The sequence below is a fragment of the Cylas formicarius genome, unplaced genomic scaffold, assembly GCF_029955315.1.
Source record: "Cylas formicarius isolate icCylForm1 unplaced genomic scaffold, icCylForm1.1 PGA_scaffold_3__17_contigs__length_32017465, whole genome shotgun sequence".
Taxonomy (NCBI): domain Eukaryota; kingdom Metazoa; phylum Arthropoda; class Insecta; order Coleoptera; family Brentidae; genus Cylas; species Cylas formicarius.
The window spans coordinates 19,100,439-19,121,085 of record NW_026844326.1 but is presented as its reverse complement, the minus strand read 5'-3'; the positions used below and the strand labels follow the sequence as shown (position 1 = coordinate 19,121,085).

Genomic DNA, 20,647 nt, shown 5'->3' with positions numbered 1-20,647 from the left:
GAGCAATGAGTAGAAAAATATAGTTTTCGAATTTTTCAGAGTAAACTAATACTAACATAATAGGCGGTTTATCAGAAACATAAGAATAAAATTTCTTAAAATTTCTAAGAAGATTTTACTTAAATTTGGGTGAGCCTTTTGCTATAATAATAATAATAATAACAATAAAATCTCATACTTTAATTGCAATTACTAGATCAATCATTAATCTATTTTGATAATTTTTATTCTCTCTCGTTTTTCATGTTTAACTTTTACGGGGCACGCCAATGATTAACCAAGGCAAGCATGGGCAAATATAGGCGATCGGGCATTTTAAGCTTGTGTTTCGAATTATTTCAGTTAACAGACAACAAAACAAGATATCCAATTTGATACAATAAACTTTTATTCAAGGTCAAATGTCTCAATTAAACAGTCCTAGCAAAACAAAATTACAACGGTACAGGTGTAAACATTTCTTCTCCACCAAGTACTCGGAGGATGTTCAACGCCGCCAGTTCGCTCATGGCGTTTCGAGTACTTACTGTAGCACTTCCAAGATGAGGCAGCAACACTGCAAATGTAGACACCAAGTTGTAACTATTAATCCAGTTTATTCCCAAAGTGACCAAATCGATCGTATTTGTTTGTATATTCGAAAAATGTTGTAGAATTTCGGCTTACCGACGTTAGGTAAACTTAGCAATTCGTTGTCGGGCGGAAGAGGTTCTGGAACCATAACATCCAAGCCCGCAGCAAATATTTGTCCCTCTTTCAGAGCGTTGATCAATGCCTCTTGGTCAACCAACTGACCGCGGCTGATATTGACTAAAATGCTAGTTCTCTTCATTTTGGAGAAGAAATCCGCGTTGCACATGTGCTCAGTTTCTTTCGTGAGCGGCGCCGCCACGATTACGAAATCACTTTCTTTGGCCAGGGTATCCAGATTAACAAACCGGGCGCCAAGTTCTTTACCTAACAACGTACAGATAATTCAGGGACCCCCAAAGGAACAAGAAAGCGAAATTGGCACAAAATTGTCAAAAGATGGTTTCCAATGATTAAACAAGTTCGGAAAAGACATCTTGGAAAATAACATTTGGAGGAATAGAGAGGAATGTTAATTAGAAACCGAAAGGAAATTTTGATGTTATGTTTGTTATGTTAAAAAGCATTGGGATCAACGCTAAGCTATAGATCTATCAGTAGCATATTATACCTTCAGGTTTTTCTCGATGCCCAGTGTACAAAATTCTAGCGATCCCAAAACCTAACAATCTCTTGGCAATTGCCTGACCGATTCCGCCAAACCCAATGATCCCGATGGTAGACCCAGCAATATCTTGTCCAAGCATCCATTGAAAGTTGTTCCCATTATTGGCCCAAGTTCCTCTACAATTACGGAAGAACTTAATAATCGAAATAGATAAAAATATGGAAAATTAAATGAATTCCACTCACTTTTCTATATGAAATCGTCCTTCGGTCAAACGTCTAGAGGCGGCCAGAGCCAGAAGTACGGCAATGTCTGCCACGGCATTGCTTAATACATCAGGTGTATTTCCGAATTTTATACCTCGCCTTTTTAGTTCGCCTGTGTCCACGTGGTTGTATCCTGACGAGGATGTCGCGACTACTTTCAGTTGCGGCCCTGTTCGACCACAACCAGATTGAATCCAAATAATTACTAACGCTGTGACAATTCAGTCTGCTCGCATTAATGCTAAAGCATTTAACTATCTGCTGCATTTAAATTAGGTGATAATAAAAAATAATGCAGTGGTGGGAGTTATCCCCGTACAATTGTCTATTAGGGAAGTTGAGAATAAGTATATTGATAAATATCACTTTAGTCAAAAGTTTGATCTGACAGGAGCGGACCAAGTATTTAATAAACGAGGGACTGAATAAGTTGATCAACTTGGTACATACTACAATTCTACGACCATTAGCTTTTGGGTACAGGGTGGCCCCTACAAGAGAGGCTATATCTTATCTCGAAACCTTCGAGGGTTACAAAAAATAAATAAATACAAAAATTGTTTCTATTAAAATGACTTTTATTTTTTTTATTTTCCTAATAGTCACTTTTTTATATACAGAACACCCTACATTTTATTGGATTTTTGAATAGTCCTTTCAAAGACAAATTCAACGATATATGTGAGTATGCGTCTGTGATGCACCGTTTCGAACTTATTACCGATCATCTTCCGAATTTGAGTTATGTTTAAACCATCGTTGTTGGGTTGATTATTAACTTTTTAAACTTTTCTTTTCTTTAGGTAATGATCAAATTTAAAATATTGTAACTTTGTTTTACCATCCTGTATATAAAAAAGTGACGATTAGAAAAAAAAAGAACAAGGTCATTTTAATAGAAACAACTTTTCTATTTCAATTTTTTCTGTAACCACCGTAGGTTCCAAGATAAGGTGTAGACCCCTTTTAAACGGGCCACCCGGTACATATTTTTGCAAAACAACCTTAATAAATTCAAGAAATGACGTGTAATGTAACCATCAAAACTGATATAAAACGTCAAAATACCATCAGTAGCTACTACCAAAAACATCCGCCCTTTGAAAACTTATGGACCAAGTACCAGAAATATCCAAAGTAGAATGGACACTTTGCGAACATTTGATCAGTGCATAATTCGGTAGTTTAGAGTAGGAAGAAGAAAAAACGACTAAGTTTTTTTACCTCTTTTTACTTTATCAAAAGAATAGCCTTAAAATAAATGGTGCACTTATCGCAAGGTAGGTCGTTAGCACTTTTCAGCTCTATATTTAATAATGTTTTCAAAATGCTTAAACATCACTCTTTTTAATGCAACGGCAAATGATTTCAAATTTGTTCTTTTATTTTGGAAAAATTAATGGCACATTTAATTATGTTTTTTTTTGTATAATAAAATATTACAAAAAGCACAAAAAGTAAGAAGGAAACTTATACCCAACTCCGTTGCTCTCGCCGTTCAATAAAATTATAGAAAAATCTGCAGTTGGCTGCAAAACTACGTGATTTGATTCCAATGAAATCTTTTATCCCGTATTGTTTTATTGGTTGCCTACCATATTGGGTACTACTGCCTCAACATAATTTTAATTTTAATACGTTAAAAATGTTTATAGAAAATATTAAATATAGAAAACATTTCTTATACCATAAAGAAAGCTACATAAGTTAAGACGCAATCGAATGAAAATGGTTCGTAAAGCCTATCCACCGATCATAATACCTATAGAAAGCTATTATCCCTGAAATCGGTATTACCTGCGGCATCCAATATATCCTGATCTAACCTCAGTGAGTTGCACCATAATATGGCGTCTACGCCTGGAACCGCTTCAAGGATAGAAGGTTTATCTCCAGACTTTGCAGTAACGACGTCACATCTTAATTAACGAAAACAATAATAACACATTGCCGGTTTGGTTGTACAATTCCCGACTTACGTGACTTTTAGCAAATCAAACGCCACTGATGGAATAGTAGGGTTTGAAAGCAGTACTTTTGGTCGGCTCATGTCGATGAGTTTTGTACTAGCTTTCAAAAATCTAAAAATTGACGGACCTATTTTACCAAAAGAAAACAAAACAAGCTCTTTATCTTGCCAACACTATAAATTTTTGTATTTCTGACCCGGTTGATAGAAACGTAAATGTTACCGTAGTACTGACAATTACAATGCAATTGGTAATCCGAAAATAATTGCGGTAAAGCTGTCGCTCTGTGTGATACCAGATCATACAGATAAAACGTTAAATGAAAGTATTCTTGCTTATCTTAAGAGCAATTTTACAGGTAACTATTGCAACAAAGCGAAAAAAACCGGCGCCATTTAGGTACATTACATAAATTCCAAGAGTTTTCAAAAAGAGGAGACAAAATATATTTGAAATTTCAGTAGATTTATGCTTTTAAGTTTTCAAGACCGCTGCATGTGATTTTTGATTACCTACTAAACATGATGAATTTCTTCTGCTTCTCCTAACTAACTAAGTTTCCTGTTAAATTGCTGGGGAATGTTACTACATTAATTCATAGATGGCGCCACAAGTGTAAGAAGCCCAATTTACAAATTCAATTTTAATTCTTGTTGTCCAATTGTTATATTAATGACATTATTATTACATAGGATAATTAAAGTATTGTACAAATATAGCAACAAAATTTATAAACAAAAACGAAATTATTAATTGCACTTTATACAAAGTAAGCACTACCAAAAAAGCAAAAACCTTTAATAAACAAAACATATCATGTTACACACATGAAAATTAAATAATTTGAATTGAATAGGAAACCTTATCAAACCTGTCCCACCAAAACGACTACAACTAGTAGTAACCTTTGCCCAAATTCAATTTTTGAATGGAATTTATTTCCATCCCCTTCAAAATTCCATACCACTAACATCTCATAAAGGTGCTCCAAACTTGCCCTGATATTTGGATTGGTCCATATTAGAATAACCAGCTAATCTGCCGAGCCAAACTTATTAGGTTTTTGAAAACTAACGGCTATAAGTGAACCTAATGCTTGTTCGTTAATTATCGTATGCAATAATTTGCTAGTGAATTTTTTCCAGTGCGGTGACAGCATTTGTCCGATGGAATCTTGTACCATATATTCAATAATATTATATTATATATGCCAAAGGTAACAACTGACCTGACCAATGGTTGATAAAAAATATTATGTCAGATTTTAAATTAGTTTAAATCCTTTTACCAACAAAGCCCGGTTCTCACCTGACCAATATGCGATACAGCGATATAAACTTTGAGCAATTAAGCTAGCTGTTACTTGTTTTTTCACGTTCGTGCAATAAAAACAAATTGCAGCTGCTTATCGAACTTGCAAAATAATCGCAAAAACAGAAAAATTCTAGAAGCAGCTCCATTATGCAAAGTAACAACATGTCTTTGTTCTGGTGACATTTCTGCAACGCAATAAAAATTCCATCAGCTGATTATCTATGCGCATGTCTGAAATAAAAATTACAGCAATTTTATGAAAAAGTTTCTTTGTATATTTAAAGAAACATTCTTTTTATATTTACTTTTAAAAACTAAAACACTGCGTAAAATTTTGAAGCAACAATTGAAGTAACAATGCTAAGTGATTTATATCAGTGAACTTCTTTAAATAAATTTTAAATATTAATGAAAATTAATACAGCGCTCCATTAAAAATAAGAAATTCAATCTTATAAGGGACGACAGAATGAAAACTCTGCATATGTTTTATTTAAACTTTATTTTTACATGATAGAACGATTTTATGTTCAGTGGCCAGGATTTTTTTTACCGGTTACCAGTAAGTAAATTTCTTATTGTTCCAGAACGCAAATTGTAAGTAGAAATTCAAAAATTTTATATCTTTTCTTGCACACACTCAGCGCTAGTAAACAAACCATGCACTATAGCTACACACCCGTCTCGCTTGAATAAAATCATTTTTGATATTTTTAAAGAAATATTTATTTCTAATAATGACGAGAATAATCACAAAACGTTATAACCAGCGCGCTCGTTAAGAGCTGCTGATCTCAGTATTCTCCCTCAACAATGGGAATCGTTGCTTCTCTCTTCAACCTTCGATCGGGGAAAGGTTCACAGGATGTTTTCTTCTAATTGAATGTCAATAAATAGTGGAGCGATTTTACCTCCCTGTATCTCAAAATTGTTTTGGACATACATTCATATGAAGTTTTCTTTTTAATATGGACCCAAAAATCGCCCCCTAAATTATTGACATTCCATTAGAAAACACCCTGTATATATACCGTTGAAGCGACATTTTTTTTCAAAGGACCTTACTGCGTTTTTGACACCTAGTATATTATTTTGAACTAAGAGATCGAATTAAACTTATTAACATATCTCTCTTTCTTAGCTTTAGGTTGGCGAACGAACTATATACTGAAAATCCGACAATTTTTCATAACAAAATAGTAACCCCGGGGAGTTTTCTGGCAAGATAGGTCAATATTATTGACATTTGAGAATTTTTAACTCAACAACATATATCTTGCACTGTAAAATTCTTCTTATTCGATGTTTTATCTTAAATGTCTTAAAAGTGGGACATTCAAATGAAAAACGGGAAAGACACTGTTTTTTTATAATATACGTAAAATTTGAATTTTTTCAAAACACAAATATTCTATTTTTGGTATAATTGTTTACAATAAATTTAAGGATTTTGTTTATTACATAATTTTAGTTTACCAGGTTAAATATACCGATAGACAAAATTAATATATTAAAGCATGGTGTAACTAAAATTATAATTGTTTCCAAAATTATAATTAGTAGAACATTAAAATTTAATTGAAAACAGTTCTCATAATATAAAAATTTAGAAATTGATTTTTGAAATTTCTTTTTTTTTTTCAAAAATCGAGGAAAAAACTTCAGTTCTCTTTTGGGCGCTATAACTGACACAAAAATGTCATTGTCCCTGTTTTTGTTTTTTCTAAGTACCGTCGCTTCGACAGTGTTAAAGGGAGGAACAAGTTACTAACTGAGAAACATTTCTTCAATTTTGCTGCTGCCCAACACCTCATATTACCCATGACGGGCGGTTTATAAGCTGTCCTCACACGTCCGGCACTTTCATACACCTTTTCTTAAATTTTGCAAATATTTAGCATCAGTCATACCCATCGTGTCAGCGAAATTGGAAGTCCTGGAATCTGAATTATGTTGTATCACGCCATTCTTTGAATCAATCGCGTGTGAAATATCAATATCATCTTTGTCTAAATGATTTTGGACAACGACCAACGCAACCAATATTTTCGGTAAACTTCAGGTGCACTTCTTTTGTCTCATTGAAACAACTGCCGGCGGACCCATGCACCTTCCCAATTTTCGGCCCGCCTGATGTTCCGCTTCCTTAAATTAACCCATCGTCAGACATCGTTTCGTGTTTGTTTCCACCTGTGCGGTGTCTTCGTTGCACATGGCTGCCGGGCCATATCTCGAAAATTCCCGGTTGCCGATAAAACGGAACGTAATAACGATCAAATCCAATGGGTAGTTTGGGGCAGGTTGCATTTGCGGCGTAGAAACTACCTTAACGGCGGCGCGGATGTTTTGGTGGTGGATCATCGCAGAGGGATTGATTGGAGAATGTCGCCGTTAGCATTATGTTCCAGTTTATTTCATTTTTTTTTTAGTTGTCGATCATACGTTTAGTTTATTAAGTTTGCAAGACTAGAAGATCCCTCCTATGAAATAATTTTTAAAATATTTTTGTATTGTCGCAATTTTATGAAACACTCTGTATAATTGCTTATTACTTTATGCAACATCCGATTAAAACATTTTTGCAAAATGGTGTTAAATAGGAGCGGCGTTAAGATGTCTTGCCCCAATTTAAAAAAAAAGTTGAATTGAATAATATAGTGTGTTAGAGAGAATACTTTGTCTGGGTTTTGCAGTATTTTGGATTCTTGATATTGTATTTATAATCGAATCGGCTTGCGTTTTAAAGAAAAAAAAACAAAATATTTGTCAACGTAGCCCCTGAGGTTATATTACTCTTGAAACTGAACATGTTTTAAACTATAAAAAAGCATATTTTTGAAAAATTCGGAATGATCAATATCAATTAAAATTCTAATCAATTTCAAAGTTAATTTTCGTGCGAACTACTGACTCGATTTGGATACATATATTTTTTTGAATTGTAATTTAAATCTTCACATTCATTTTTATTTAATTAATGTTTTAGGAATGCACAGAGTGTTTAAAGAAAAACCAGTTTCATACTCAAGATTTGTCACATTCTGTGGGAATTTCCGTCAACACTATTAGGTGTCTATCCAAGACACTACACAGAACCTTCTTTTCTCAACATTTTTTGATTTTACTGTCGCAAATCAACAACATTAAACAACTGAAAATTCAGTATCGGGTGTTTCCTGCCCCACTCCTTATAACCGATTGACATTGACATTGTCTTGATATCGATTACTGCATTTCTAAGGTTTTCTAAACTTTTTGTAAGGTATGGAATACGTGGAAGCCAGTCCAAACTCTGATTTAAATAATCAGCATTAACAAACTACTGAGAAACTTATTCGTTGGACATTAAATTCCGTCTTTCATATAACAACAGGAGATAAAGACGTAAAAAAAAAGAAACAAAAAACTTAGAAAAGGTGGGGGCGGGGGGCTATACATTGACTTAGAGAAAAACCTAATAGTTTGGTAAGGAATTCCCATTGAATATGACAAACATTGAGTGTTTTTATATTGCATTCGCATAGCTTAAATTGAACTAAAAATGTAAAAAAATAAATGAACAAAATATTTTCAACAAAATAAAAAATAATATTCATAATATCTGGCACCGTTGAACTAAGTTAAAATAAATGACACGAATATAAATAACCATATTCCCATTACTTACAAGGATAAAATTCGTTTTTCGATCCTAGCTTACAGAATCACAGATCCTTAATTAGTGTCTTTTCCTATTGGGTAAGCATGGCGGCATGACCCACACGACCTCCGTGCCTCTATTTTAAAGAGTTTTCCAAAGATATTTCCAGCGTTTGTACTTGTGTACTTTAACAGCTAGCACTGCATCAACTAAATCTTGTTTCTTATAGTTTTATAGGGCCTTGATCAAACCAGAGCGTGCTAAATTACATAGCGCCTTGTAGCTATAGGATTGTGCATGCATTGGATTTTTTTTGCGAAGAAAACAAAGTGTTTGAAGGAAAACGTTTATTCCAAAAACTCAAATACAATAAAAGATGGCGAAAATTTTAGACTTTTCTTACTTTATGCAATTCGGTATGGTTTCATTAGCGAATCTATCTGAAAAAGAAAACAAAGCTTTGAAGAAAATATGGTACAGACTCAGTTCCAGTGTAGAGTGTTGAAGAACTAATATTTGACAATTATTGATATTCATGGTGTGCATGTAGAACTTCAAAAAAGAAAATACTTTCATAATTGCCAGCAAACCTAGAATGTTTTTTTTACATTTTTAAATAAGTTGCTAAAACCATCTTTGCAGACTATTTCTACCCTAACCATGACTAATAGGTTAAATAGGTTTTACTCACTTACAAAATTTCAACTCAAAAATTGGAGAGAGTTATACATAGTTGTCACTTGTTATTTTTGCCCATGGGGTTGAAAAAACAACTGGTATATGATTTAAGGGCAGCAATTTATTTATTTTCACCGATACGTTTTTTTGTAAATTTTTCATCACATCCGTGTGAGCAAACACTTGCCTAACATATCATCCACATAATTATACGTAACTCGCGTATGCTTTAACATTAATCCCGCTTAAGCATCTTATCTAGAGATTTTTTCTTAAACACTGCACGAGATTTTCAACCAAACGTGTAATCCAAAAAACAGTGGTTAGATTTAATCGCTCCACGCGAAACTTTCTCGACGAAATTTTCGGCCTCTAAAACAGGTGTATCGAAACTCTTCTTCTTCTTCAAAGGGGGCAGGTGCGGGGCATCTGCCACCGCGGGGACAACCTGCACACCAAACCGCCAACTGTTTCCTTACAGTCACCTGGATTTCACCGCGAAAACGCGGCAGTCGGCGGGGACTGGCGGGTTGAAACCGACATCGCGGGGTTTGGGCGCGTTTTGGAGGACGCCGGGTGTCCGAAGCCATGCGCCGCCCCCAATTGGTCGCCGATCGGTGGCAATTAAAAGTTGATAACAACCATATGGTCTCGAGTGAAGGTTATTAAGAAATACCATATTTTTAGTACCGGTTAACGAAAACGGCATGTTGGGAGTTTTTTCTCTTTTCTCCACAAGATTAACGACATGTACAGCAATAGCAGACAATATCCCCAGTATATCCGGTCAATGTCCCATTTAAGTCGCATGTCCCGGACATGTGGACGATAGTTTTAGGATATACGTTAGAATATACACTAAGGATATAATGTAAAATACATCCCAGGGTTATCTTCTGAATCTTGCGGATTTACCGTACACGATATACCACAGAATCCCCTAAATAGATGACCTGAGGATATCCCCTTGCACTATAGTGGAAACATTAGAATAGAAACCTAAAAAGTTAAATTTTGAACAACTGAGAAGGAAAATACTTAGTTTTTTTAGATTTGTGGTGTTTTGGGAGACATTTTATTTGGGAACGTTTTTGTGCACATCTACGTCGACGTCAGTGTGGACAAGTCCTAAAAAAAAACGGGAATCAAACCGTTAAAATCAACTTGTTTTTATTATTTTTGGACTCGAACAAGACAAGAAACGTTATTTTAATAAAAATACCACAGAGAATATCTAAGACGTAAAAATATATAATATATTTATTTATAAGGTCCCATTTGACAACACTGTTCGGCTGCAAATAATGACGCAACTACTCGCGGTCGTGCCGTGCCGGACTCGCTCGAGTCTCGTCGGCTTCTCCCCCGTCTCATCGTCCGCCATTTTTTCGGCTTTGTTTTCGTTGGCGGTATAAGGTGTCCGGCGACTTGGCGTCCATTTTGAGTATTCTGTATGCTGTGCTTACTGCTTTCAGTGCTTTCATTTCAGTTACTTTTTGTGGTATTATTATTACTGGTATTTGTAAAACAAGCTCTGACCTCGCTGATTTCAAATGAATTTGCAATGAAATTTAATTGATTGGGCATGAAGAAAAAGGAGAGATTTTCAAAATTAAAATTGGTCAAATTAATACTTGGTAAGTAGGTATAATGTTTTTTAAAAATAAATAGGACGTAAATGTTTTATAAATAAAGTATAAGAAATATAATTTAATAAAATATACATTATGATGATTGCTTATTTGATACTTTTTAAGGAGTGATTGCTGGAACGAGTTAAGATAAAATTGACTTTTTTGTAACCTATATACGTTTTACATTATATATCTTTTTGCTTAGTTAGTGCTTATTGCTTAGTTTTTGAAAACAAAAATAAAATCCACTTTCTCTTCATTTTTTTTGAGCAGTTAAATTTAGGCCTACAAAACTAAAACAATTTTTTATTTAAGCAAGCAATGTTAGAGAAAATCCCCAGAACAAAATTATATTTTTAGTTATATAGTATAGTTAGTTTAAGTACTTTTTTTCTTAAAATGGATGCAAGAACTATCCCGCAAAGCATTAATTTTAGGAAACACCCTTCATAAAGTACAATTTTCACATTAAAATGGTTGTTCGGTTAATTCATGAAAACTTTTTTCCTATTTTTTGAAGGCTTGTTTTCGTGGTGATCGTAGTACCATCACGAGCAAAAAAAAACTAGGAAAATTTTTAGGTTGACAAAAAATGTTGCATGAAAATAGGCCTTTACTGTCAAACTGAAAAGTTCTGTTTTTTTTGCGCGCGAGAGTACCTACTCTCATGAAAGAGATCTTACCGATGCGAGTTTAATAAGGTTTGTATTTAATGAAATCAAATCCATCATCATCGTGGAGATTAGCATCTAAGATCACTTTCATGAGAGTACTATCAGCATCAAATCAAGCCTTTACTTTAAAGGCGGATGTAGGGATATTTTAAACATTTTGACGTTTTTTAAACATACAAGATACCAATCTATTTCATTTTTTTAGTAAAGTACAGATATACAAAACCTCTCTTTCTCAAAACTAAAATATTTTCAGATGCGGATAAGAAGGCATACACACCACAAACATCAAAAGAATGTGAAAATTCAATAGCTTCTTGGCTGATAGAAGCTACTTTCATCAAAGAATCACAGAAAACCTGTCAAATATTAGTTATTCTTTTACAGTTTCAAGATATAGTATCTTACTCTATTTTTAAGATACTTTAGGTTAGGTTGTTCTATATTTTTGCTATATTATATACCTACAATTTTCTCATATCTACAATATAAAAAAATCAGATGTATATAAAATGTGTATTATTAATGGTATCAATCGGCAGTCCTTCACTTTGACCATCAAAGCAAAATTAAAGATTAAATATTAATTGAAAAAAACTTGTGCATCTCAAATGTCGCCTGCTACTCCGGTGATGACTTCACCAACCATACCCAATAGGTTAGTTCCATCACACGAGAGTACCAAATACTGAGATAGAATTTTTGTAGTAGTACAACCAATTGGACTACAGGACATTACTTTTCCAGTATTTCTCATAGGCTGTTATAAATAACCTAATAATTAAGTAAGATCCACTAACTACTAACGACGTCTCAACTAGTATAATTGGATATCCTTAATATGTCCTAACAAACATCCTATGGACATACGGATCTGATATACTGTGGACGTTCCAATTAGTAACATCGTATATCCTTGAGACGTCTTAAGGATGTCCCTTAGCTGAAGCTGAAGCTGAAGAATCTTAACTACTAAAGGAAAAAAACAAGGAATATCTCTACGTCACATTGTGGAGCTCTGGTTGCACAAACTTCTAGCAAACCTAAACAGTTTTTTGTATTTTGCAGCAGAAATTGGTAATAGATGTGAAAATTTAAAATCAAAATGATAATATTTTTTGACAGACTAAGATTAAATAAACTTGTCAAAAATGTGTCCTATTTTGATGTGTTATAGGCTGTACTTGTTTTGCAGAGAAAAAGAATCAGATTGCCATTTCAGTTTCCAAGTGCAAACATTTTTAATATTCGGAAAATACTTTAATCTGAAATGTTGTAATTTACATTTATATGCGGGTGATGGAAGTTCAAACTGCCCTTCTGGTAATACATTTTTGACTTTTGAGGGTCTTTTGGATTTTACCGCAGTAATAGGATTTTGTGGAGAACTTTTGTTAGAAAACTAATTAGATTGGGATGCTCCCGGATGAATTCTATTTGTTTAATCTTCTGTATGGGAAGGGGCATTTTTTAACATATTTATCACTTAAAAATACATCCCATTTTTTAACCATTACTGGTTTCACTTCATCTACTTCGAAAGGCGATGGCCTTATCTTTGAGTTTCTCAAAAGTTCGAACCAGTCGTTCGGGATTTCCATGTGCGTTTTTAAATTTACCAGCCCCATATTTTTAACACATTCCATATAGGAATTTACTCTTTCAGGGAATGTTATTCTGACTGATTCCAAAAGCTTAGTTTTTTTTTTTTATGTACGACATAATGAATAAAGCGAAACATGGAATAGTTTTGGTTAGTTTGGTCCTGTCTTTGCAATTATTTGGGGATATGAGTAAAAAATGGATTCGCATGTAGATAACACATGAATATTGAAACCGTACATAGAGAACTGCCTCAGAGAGTACACGTCAATTGTTCCGGCGTTTGGCAATGAAATATTTTTTTGATAGTCCAGCGCAATTGCAACATAATCACTTGATGTTTTTGACTTTTTGCAAGAAGCCTTTTTAAAATCCCAGCATGACTACGCCTTACGCTTATGAAAATTATTTTGTATTGTTAATTTACCAATTTCTTCAGCATCTCTTTCAGAATTTTACCCTGAATTCGTCATATGAACTGTATCCGGTATTGGGTAACCAAAAGACAAATTAACCTTTGTGCTAAAAATGTGCCTATAGGTAACGTAAGAATTTCGGACAAAACTTTTTTTAAAACACATTTATTTCCTCTGCAACTACGCCACGTTTTACTCTTATTTTATAGGAAAATTATGCAATTTGAAATTTTGCGTTTTCTTCAGCTGGACGAGGTCGTCTTCTTTGAACTAGAGCACTAGAGACATCAATCCAGCCAAATATGCGTTTTGCTCATCATTTGACTTCAAACTATTAAAGTATGGTAAAACTTCTTTTCTTTCTACATTGGATAATTTTTCAAAGCACCTGAGTCTTTCTGCAATTGCATGTCGGCCGTCCTTCATGAAACTGTAGGCGCATTTTCTTAATAACGTCAACCACTCTTCCAATTTTCATCCACTTTCTCGTACTACCACCGTTATTTTTACATTCACTATTATCAGAAAACCTTTAAGTACCAATAAATACTTAAAAAAAAAAACAAGACTCTGCCTGCTCTGATACGCAAAATAAACGATTAATAACCGTTTCTTTTTTGTTATAGTTTGATTGATATTGCAGTGGACCCTCCTTATTCTCTCCTTTTAAATTTTGCACCGATATTTTAAATAAACATATTTATAAGACGGTGCTACTTCTTATATGCATTATACTTTTAGATGGCGTTATCATTTCCATTTCTTAAAAATTGTGACATTCCCTGTTTTTTCCCTTCACCCTTCACATAATAGGTAATACTAAAGGTATTTTCATTAAAAATAAAAACGGTGCAATAAGCTTTGCGGAAATTTTCGATGTTAAGATAAATAATGCAGTTGTAGAAACGGAAAAATAAATTCAATAACTCTGAGCCTCAACCAAGTTACTGTGATACTTATTTATAAAATGTTAGGAATATTGATGAACACAACAGCCGTTCAAGAAACAATTTTTACATAAAAAAAGTTTAGTCAATCCAGAATAGCTTGTTTTTTAAAGAACAATATTTTAAGGAGTCGTGTATATAATATATTAAAGAAAGTATTGTTACTTAGATGTAAAAAATAATTTTAGGCTATATTTCTCGTTTTGCACTTTATTTATTTATTATTTTCATTATTGAAGGCTATGTAATTATTATTATTTACCTAGTTTCGAAGCTTTGATTACAATTTTACAGCGTTTAGGTTTAATTTTTCCAAGAAACTTCCACAGGCTACTGCAATACAAAACATCTGGATTCCTCCTGCGTCTGTTGAGTTGAACTTGCTGACGCCAATCATTCTGTTAGTTTCTTCAGAGCTTACCTGAAACTCAGTTAAGCTCTGAAGAAACTAACGCCAGCAAGTTCGATTCAACAAAATTGGGGGCAGAAGGAATCCAGAAGTTTTGTAAATGGGTTTATGTTTCGCATTTTCATCATTATTTATTTCCCTTTTTTAGTATTATGTTGTGATGACGAAAATAGCAACGTTCTAGGTTGCTTTCATTAGTTGATTTTGTTGCTACAGATGAAAGTAACAAAAAGTACGGAACTTATCAAAAAATATTTGAAATTTCCTTTGAGATATAATTTCGTCATAAATTTTCCTATTCTGATGAAAAAAAAGCTGACGAAATTCATCTGAAATTAGCAATCAAGACCAGATCATCAGAATATTACAAATGTTTCACCACAAAGGGATTGTTTTTTTGGTTTTAAAAAAACTACGTAAGTAAAGTACGAGCTTTATATTTGCAGCGTCCATCCAAATTCATTTTGTATATGCTATATTGTAATTGTTCACCATAAAATACCAGATTTTCAATGATGCATATTTTTATATGATTCATCCCATTTTTATTTTGGTGATTGATGATTGAATGATTCAAGATTAAATAAAAAACAGGAGTTCTCAAATGTTAATTAAAAAACCCGTATAAATGAGGATAAAAAGTTAATCCGAACTTGCGGGATGAAATCTGTAAGCCGATGAAATTACATCAGCTTAACCAAACCGCAATTAAAGGGATGTTAAAGAAGGACCCTGGAAATTATGGAATAATAAATCTTTGCGACCTTTAAATTCCTATTTCAATATCATAAAAAAATTAACTGAACGTATGTTGTCATAAATGGTCAGGAAAAAATATATTTTATTTTTTGGATGCCGAAATTGTTTGCTTTAGGACGACTTAAAACCTTTCGTGGCATGCCTAGCTAATTTATTCGTTAAGCGAATACTTTTGTTGTGGTAGTCCTTGAAAGCAGAAAAATATTTATCATTCATTTTTTTTTAAACAACATTGGAGTACTCGTATTCATGGGTATATATGGCAACAATTTCATCTATTCAAGGGTGCAAAGGTAACAAAATACAGTGATGTCTTTAAAAGAGTGAGGTTTCACTAATTTTAAAATCTGTGAAAAAATGTTTATAACATTACCATTGACTGTACACCATTCAGTCCGTAAATTTCCCATTCCATAGAAGAATTAGTTTCGAACATGCTTATTGTAAGATTAAATTTCATGTACGTAGCAAATATGAGTAGTAGAAAATACTTGGACTGTTGTGCACGATCCTAATATACGGCTCATTTTGTTCAATTCGTTAAAAAAAATCCATTCAAGGAAAAAATATTTCTTTTAAAAATGATGTAATTATTAATACAGTCTAAGAAATGCAATGTTGACATTGCTGCACTGCAGGTGCTAAATAGATATTAATTTTATTTGAGAGCACTTAATTTTAAGATATGCAAAGAAAGTTCCCTCTTTCGAGGAAACTTTTTACGCCTTTATTTCCAATTTCATTCGAGTTCAATATTTTTACATATCGACACCGTTTTAACATCTTTTTTTTCTAATATAGCATCATTTAACCTAATATCCAATCCAATGGAATTTTATTTCTTGCAAAAATACTTAACATAAAACGTCATGGGTCAAGGCCCTTGTAGGTATTATTGGGTTGATATAAATTCAAAAAACTATAGTTACGCATTTTCATAAATTATGTATACAATCCACATAACTTAATAAAATTAAATACTGTATTTAAGAGCAATCAGATGTGTTATAACACAAGTCAATTTAAGTTTGCAGAACCCGGGATAGAATTTTACGATTCAACTGATATAAATGACACGTTTTCAATATTAATGTTATTATTTTATAATTAATTTAATTTTTTTTCTGACTTTTACAATTCGTAAAAAATATCGCTCTTTTAGGACTTTTTTTTATATATTTGGAAGTTATTTTGTATCGAGACAACTGGATAGGGTTTCTTGTAAGTGGTTTCTGGCTCAGCTAATATCAAAGAAAGTACTCTGGTAGAAGCATAATAAAACACAAATTCGGGAACACTTTTTCTTATTTATTAAATAACCAAATAAATAGTCTTTTCTGCAGTCTGGAACGAACAACTACATCTACAATATATACAATCTATAAACATGGCATCGAAAAATACAAACAAAAACAAATGAGCGTCGCCTTTTTTGGAAGAACTTCAACACTTGCAGTTTTGTTATAGGCAACTCGAGTGGTAGGAACATATTTTCAAAGGCAAACGCGTTTTTGGCACTTAATCGTTGTCGTCCTTTTTCTTTCTTAATTTCCCCTCCCTCTGAATCGTTCTGGACACCATGTCCACGCATTCCGAGGTAACGGGTTCCGAATTGTCGCTGGATACCAAGCTCGACAACGTCATGATGTAGGAGCAGGCTATGCGCAGAACCGACAGCTTCGACAGCTTTTGGTTATGCGAATACGCTGGTACGGCCCGTCTCAACGTATCAAAGGCTGCGGAAATCGTGTGAACTCGAGTCCTTTCGCGCGCGTTCGCCTCTATCCGTCTCTCTCGCGTCATGTTTTTGTAGTTCCTCTGCTCTCTTCTCTGCTCCGTCTTCTTGGACGTGGAAGATTGTAAAGTCGGCGCCGCGGCTTTGGCAATGGCTTCGACCTGGAGCGTGGGAAACTGTTCGTTGGTTTTTAGGATCATACGTTCCGTTTCTACTGCGGAAAGTTTCGCGATAGGCGGATGCATAGGCACTCTGACGTCATTGGAGTCGTCTTGTTCGCGTTTGATCACCAAGGAGACGGGTTCGGTCTGTGGAACCGGAGACGGCGGTCGAAAATAGGATAAATTCGACGCAGAAGTGAGGGTAATACTTTCGGATTTTAACGGAAACGGTACGGCAAAATTTTGTGTCGCCGTTGAAACGGCCGCCGAAGGGGTTTTACTTGTTGGCGGGCTCCACGGACGGAAAGGCGTCAACGTTTCGTTACTCTCGGCTTTTATCTTCAGGCACATGCGTTTTTTCAGCGGACCGGAGAAGACGTCTCGCTTTCTGGAAGGCTCCTGCAGCTTCCGCTTATTTTTGCAAAGGGAGGAGATCACCGACACTTTCACTTCCACGCTATCCTCGCTGTTATCGGTAGGCGAATGGATCTCGCTCTCCATGTACTCTTCGCCGGAACAAAAACCGGTGTCTTCAGTCACAGGAACGGACGACATCTTCGATTCTGTAATAAAAGATAACGATGTTGAAACGGGTCGTAGCAGCAAATCGTAATGATCTGATAAGATCGAAATAGTGCCGGTGCAAATCAGTGCACTCGGACCCACCGTAACAACATAAAAGGGTAACTTAATTTACAGAAATTGTTATTTCTGCCCATACTGTTGACAAACTATAAACGATATGCTGTAATTGTAACAGGATTTGGTTTTTTGTTAAAGTTGAGACATATAATGCCTTCTAGGAGTATCCCTCACCTCCTTTACGATCTCATCACGCAGGAATAGACAAAGTTTTACTAATTTTTTACAGCGTTGATTTATTTTTTTTTAGAACTCACAATTTCAATACAATACAATTAGATACCGGAGTATTTTAAGTTTCCGTTACCTATATATACAATATTTTCTATTATTTATTTGGCCACCAATCCGCCCCACTTGTATCTTTCAAGATCATTCGAGACTTTCTTAATAAAAGTAACTTACTTAGGGAGGAATTCGGTTATGCCAACCTAACAACCTATGCAAACTAACCAAAACTATCGTACTATTAACACGCACTTATTATCTCGAACGTTCTTATTCCCCTACTGATAACTACTACTTGGCAAAATGATTCCCTCGGCGGGCTACAGATGTATTTGTCAAATTAATATTAATGGTGATTGAGATAACTTAATAACTCACTCGTTGCACGATGACATCGTACCTTTGAATGAAAAACGACGTTGTCAGTTTTACAAAATTTCACCAGCCGTCTAGTTTAAACCTCATTGCGATGGGGAAAGCATTATCAAGCATTATCAAAAAAGCCCGCTTTGCGATAGTCTTTCGCAGCAGTTGATTTAAAACGATCGATGCGGTCGTTGCAATATGAAGTGAATTTGAAATTATGTGGGAAATTTTCTGTAGTCTTGATATTTGTAAATCACTCGAAAAGTTTCGCATTCAAACTTGAAAGTTAGACGTTAAGTAACGCATTATTGAATCCAACAACAGTGACAAAGCAGTTTATACAATTCTGCTGAAAATGTATATGAAATATCGATGTTGCAACACTGCACGATATTGCCATACTTAAATACCAAATAAATGACAAGCAGGTGTTTCGTGTACCTTATCTGCGCATTTGGTGTGATATTACCGGGTAACGCATTTTGTATAGTCGCCGAAATCTAAGGCAAACAATATTAGCATTTGATTAAAACCTACAGTCCGGATGACGACAGGTGCTGACACAATATTTGATATGTTGCTGATTTATGGTGTTATCATTATTAGATCAACGTGCAGGACGTCGGATGGCGAAACGTTTAAAATTAAATTATTTTATACATGAATGTCAAATTAGAAAAGTAAAATTGATGATGAAAAACGGCGACAATGATTAAACAATAGTAAATAATATAGCGTGCTGTCTAAAATCGAAAACTAATCTAAATGTATTATTTAATTACAATAACATGAGTTTGCATTTTTCCGGCAAAATCAGCAAGTATTAAATATGTATAGATATGTAAGTATAGCAATAATAGATCCTCTGGGTCGCAGTAACGGACAGGCTGACTGCTAGCTCTCCCAACTGTTAATCTAATCTAAGTATAGCAATATGTAACAGATGAAATTAACTTAACTTAATAATTAAAGCAGACACAAAATTAATTATTAAGTCAAATAGATTTTAAGTCCTGTCCTTTAAAAATATAGTTTGAAAAGTTCAGCAATCACATCGCATCACATAAAAATTGTAATTAAATAAAAATCGTAAATTAAAAATTAAGTACGGGCAAAAAACGAGAAGATTTTTTGGAAATTATTTTAAAAAACGAACTTTGACCGGCCGCGTTTTTGCAAGTAATTGTATTTTAAATTATTGTTGCATGTTTCTCCGGAAAATTCGTTTCCCATTCAGAGCACTACAAATACACTCGTAATTATTTATCACATCACGCACTTGATCTCCCTGGTACTGATAAAAGAATACAAACCTTTCAATGTAATTTTGGCATTCCCATTCGTCATAACTTCATTAATAGGGACGGTTCTCGGCAATTATTTTAATCACAGCACTGGTACCTATGCAGTACGTTCTAATGGCACTTAATTCTGTCACCCAATACCGTCGTCTAATGGGCGATGTTTAGTTCCAGTTTAAACATTCAAAAATTACCGCCAAACGCCTTAACTGTCAATTCGATTGTTTCAAAATACCGTCGACGGTCACTCGATCGTTCAAGACTGCGCCTCGGTGCAGCCAACCACTTCTGCGATGCACGGCTTACTAGATCCGACTAAAGTCCGGGTTTGACATGATTGTTTTTGTTGTAAAAGCATCTCGTCGCCAGGGGTATGGCCGGGGAAGGGGGTGTGGGCGCATTGGCGCCAGCTGTCTGGACAAGTGTGAGAGTTAACAGTCCTGCTGAGCGAAGGAATTTGTGTTTTGGATCGGTCGAGCAGGTGTACGTTTGTTGCCGTGTATATGAGAGACGCCGCGCGTTTTGGTCGACTGGACTTGACGGAGAGATGGGTATAGATGCCTAATCTTTTTAGCGTGCTCGCATGATCGGCCAGGGCACAGGTGGACAGATATTCGTTTTTTTATGAATGTCCTTTGAAAGATTTTAATCTCGAGCCGAGTTAATAATGACGCAATTTAATATGGCCGGCAGATATTGGGTTCTGA

General features: G+C 34.5%; 2 protein-coding genes across 3 annotated transcripts; both read right to left on the bottom strand.

Annotated features, from left to right (window-relative positions):
• Window positions 1–390: 390 nt before the first annotated feature.
• LOC132699438 (glyoxylate reductase/hydroxypyruvate reductase-like) lies at window positions 391–3,715 on the bottom strand. Its single transcript, XM_060666144.1, has 6 exons — window positions 3,444–3,715; window positions 3,262–3,383; window positions 1,444–1,633; window positions 1,202–1,374; window positions 667–957; window positions 391–556 (listed from the first exon to the last, which is right to left on the bottom strand). The coding sequence occupies exons 1-6, from the start codon at window positions 3,512–3,514 to the stop codon at window positions 435–437; spliced, it is 969 nt and encodes a 322-aa protein (XP_060522127.1). The 5' UTR covers window positions 3,515–3,715; the 3' UTR covers window positions 391–434.
• Window positions 3,716–16,794: 13,079 nt separating this feature from the next.
• On the bottom strand, window positions 16,795–20,274 carry LOC132699388 (transcription factor atoh8). 2 transcript variants are annotated; one of them, XM_060666056.1, is made up of 2 exons: window positions 19,953–20,274; window positions 16,795–17,966 (listed from the first exon to the last, which is right to left on the bottom strand). In XM_060666056.1, exons 1-2 carry the CDS (start codon window positions 19,984–19,986, stop codon window positions 17,026–17,028), a joined length of 975 nt encoding a protein of 324 aa, XP_060522039.1. In that variant the 5' UTR covers window positions 19,987–20,274; the 3' UTR covers window positions 16,795–17,025. The 2 variants fall into 2 exon arrangements, with proteins under 2 accessions (XP_060522039.1, XP_060522040.1); XM_060666057.1 differs by lacking the exon at window positions 19,953–20,274 and adding an exon at window positions 18,451–18,586.
• Window positions 20,275–20,647: the final 373 nt, after the last annotated feature.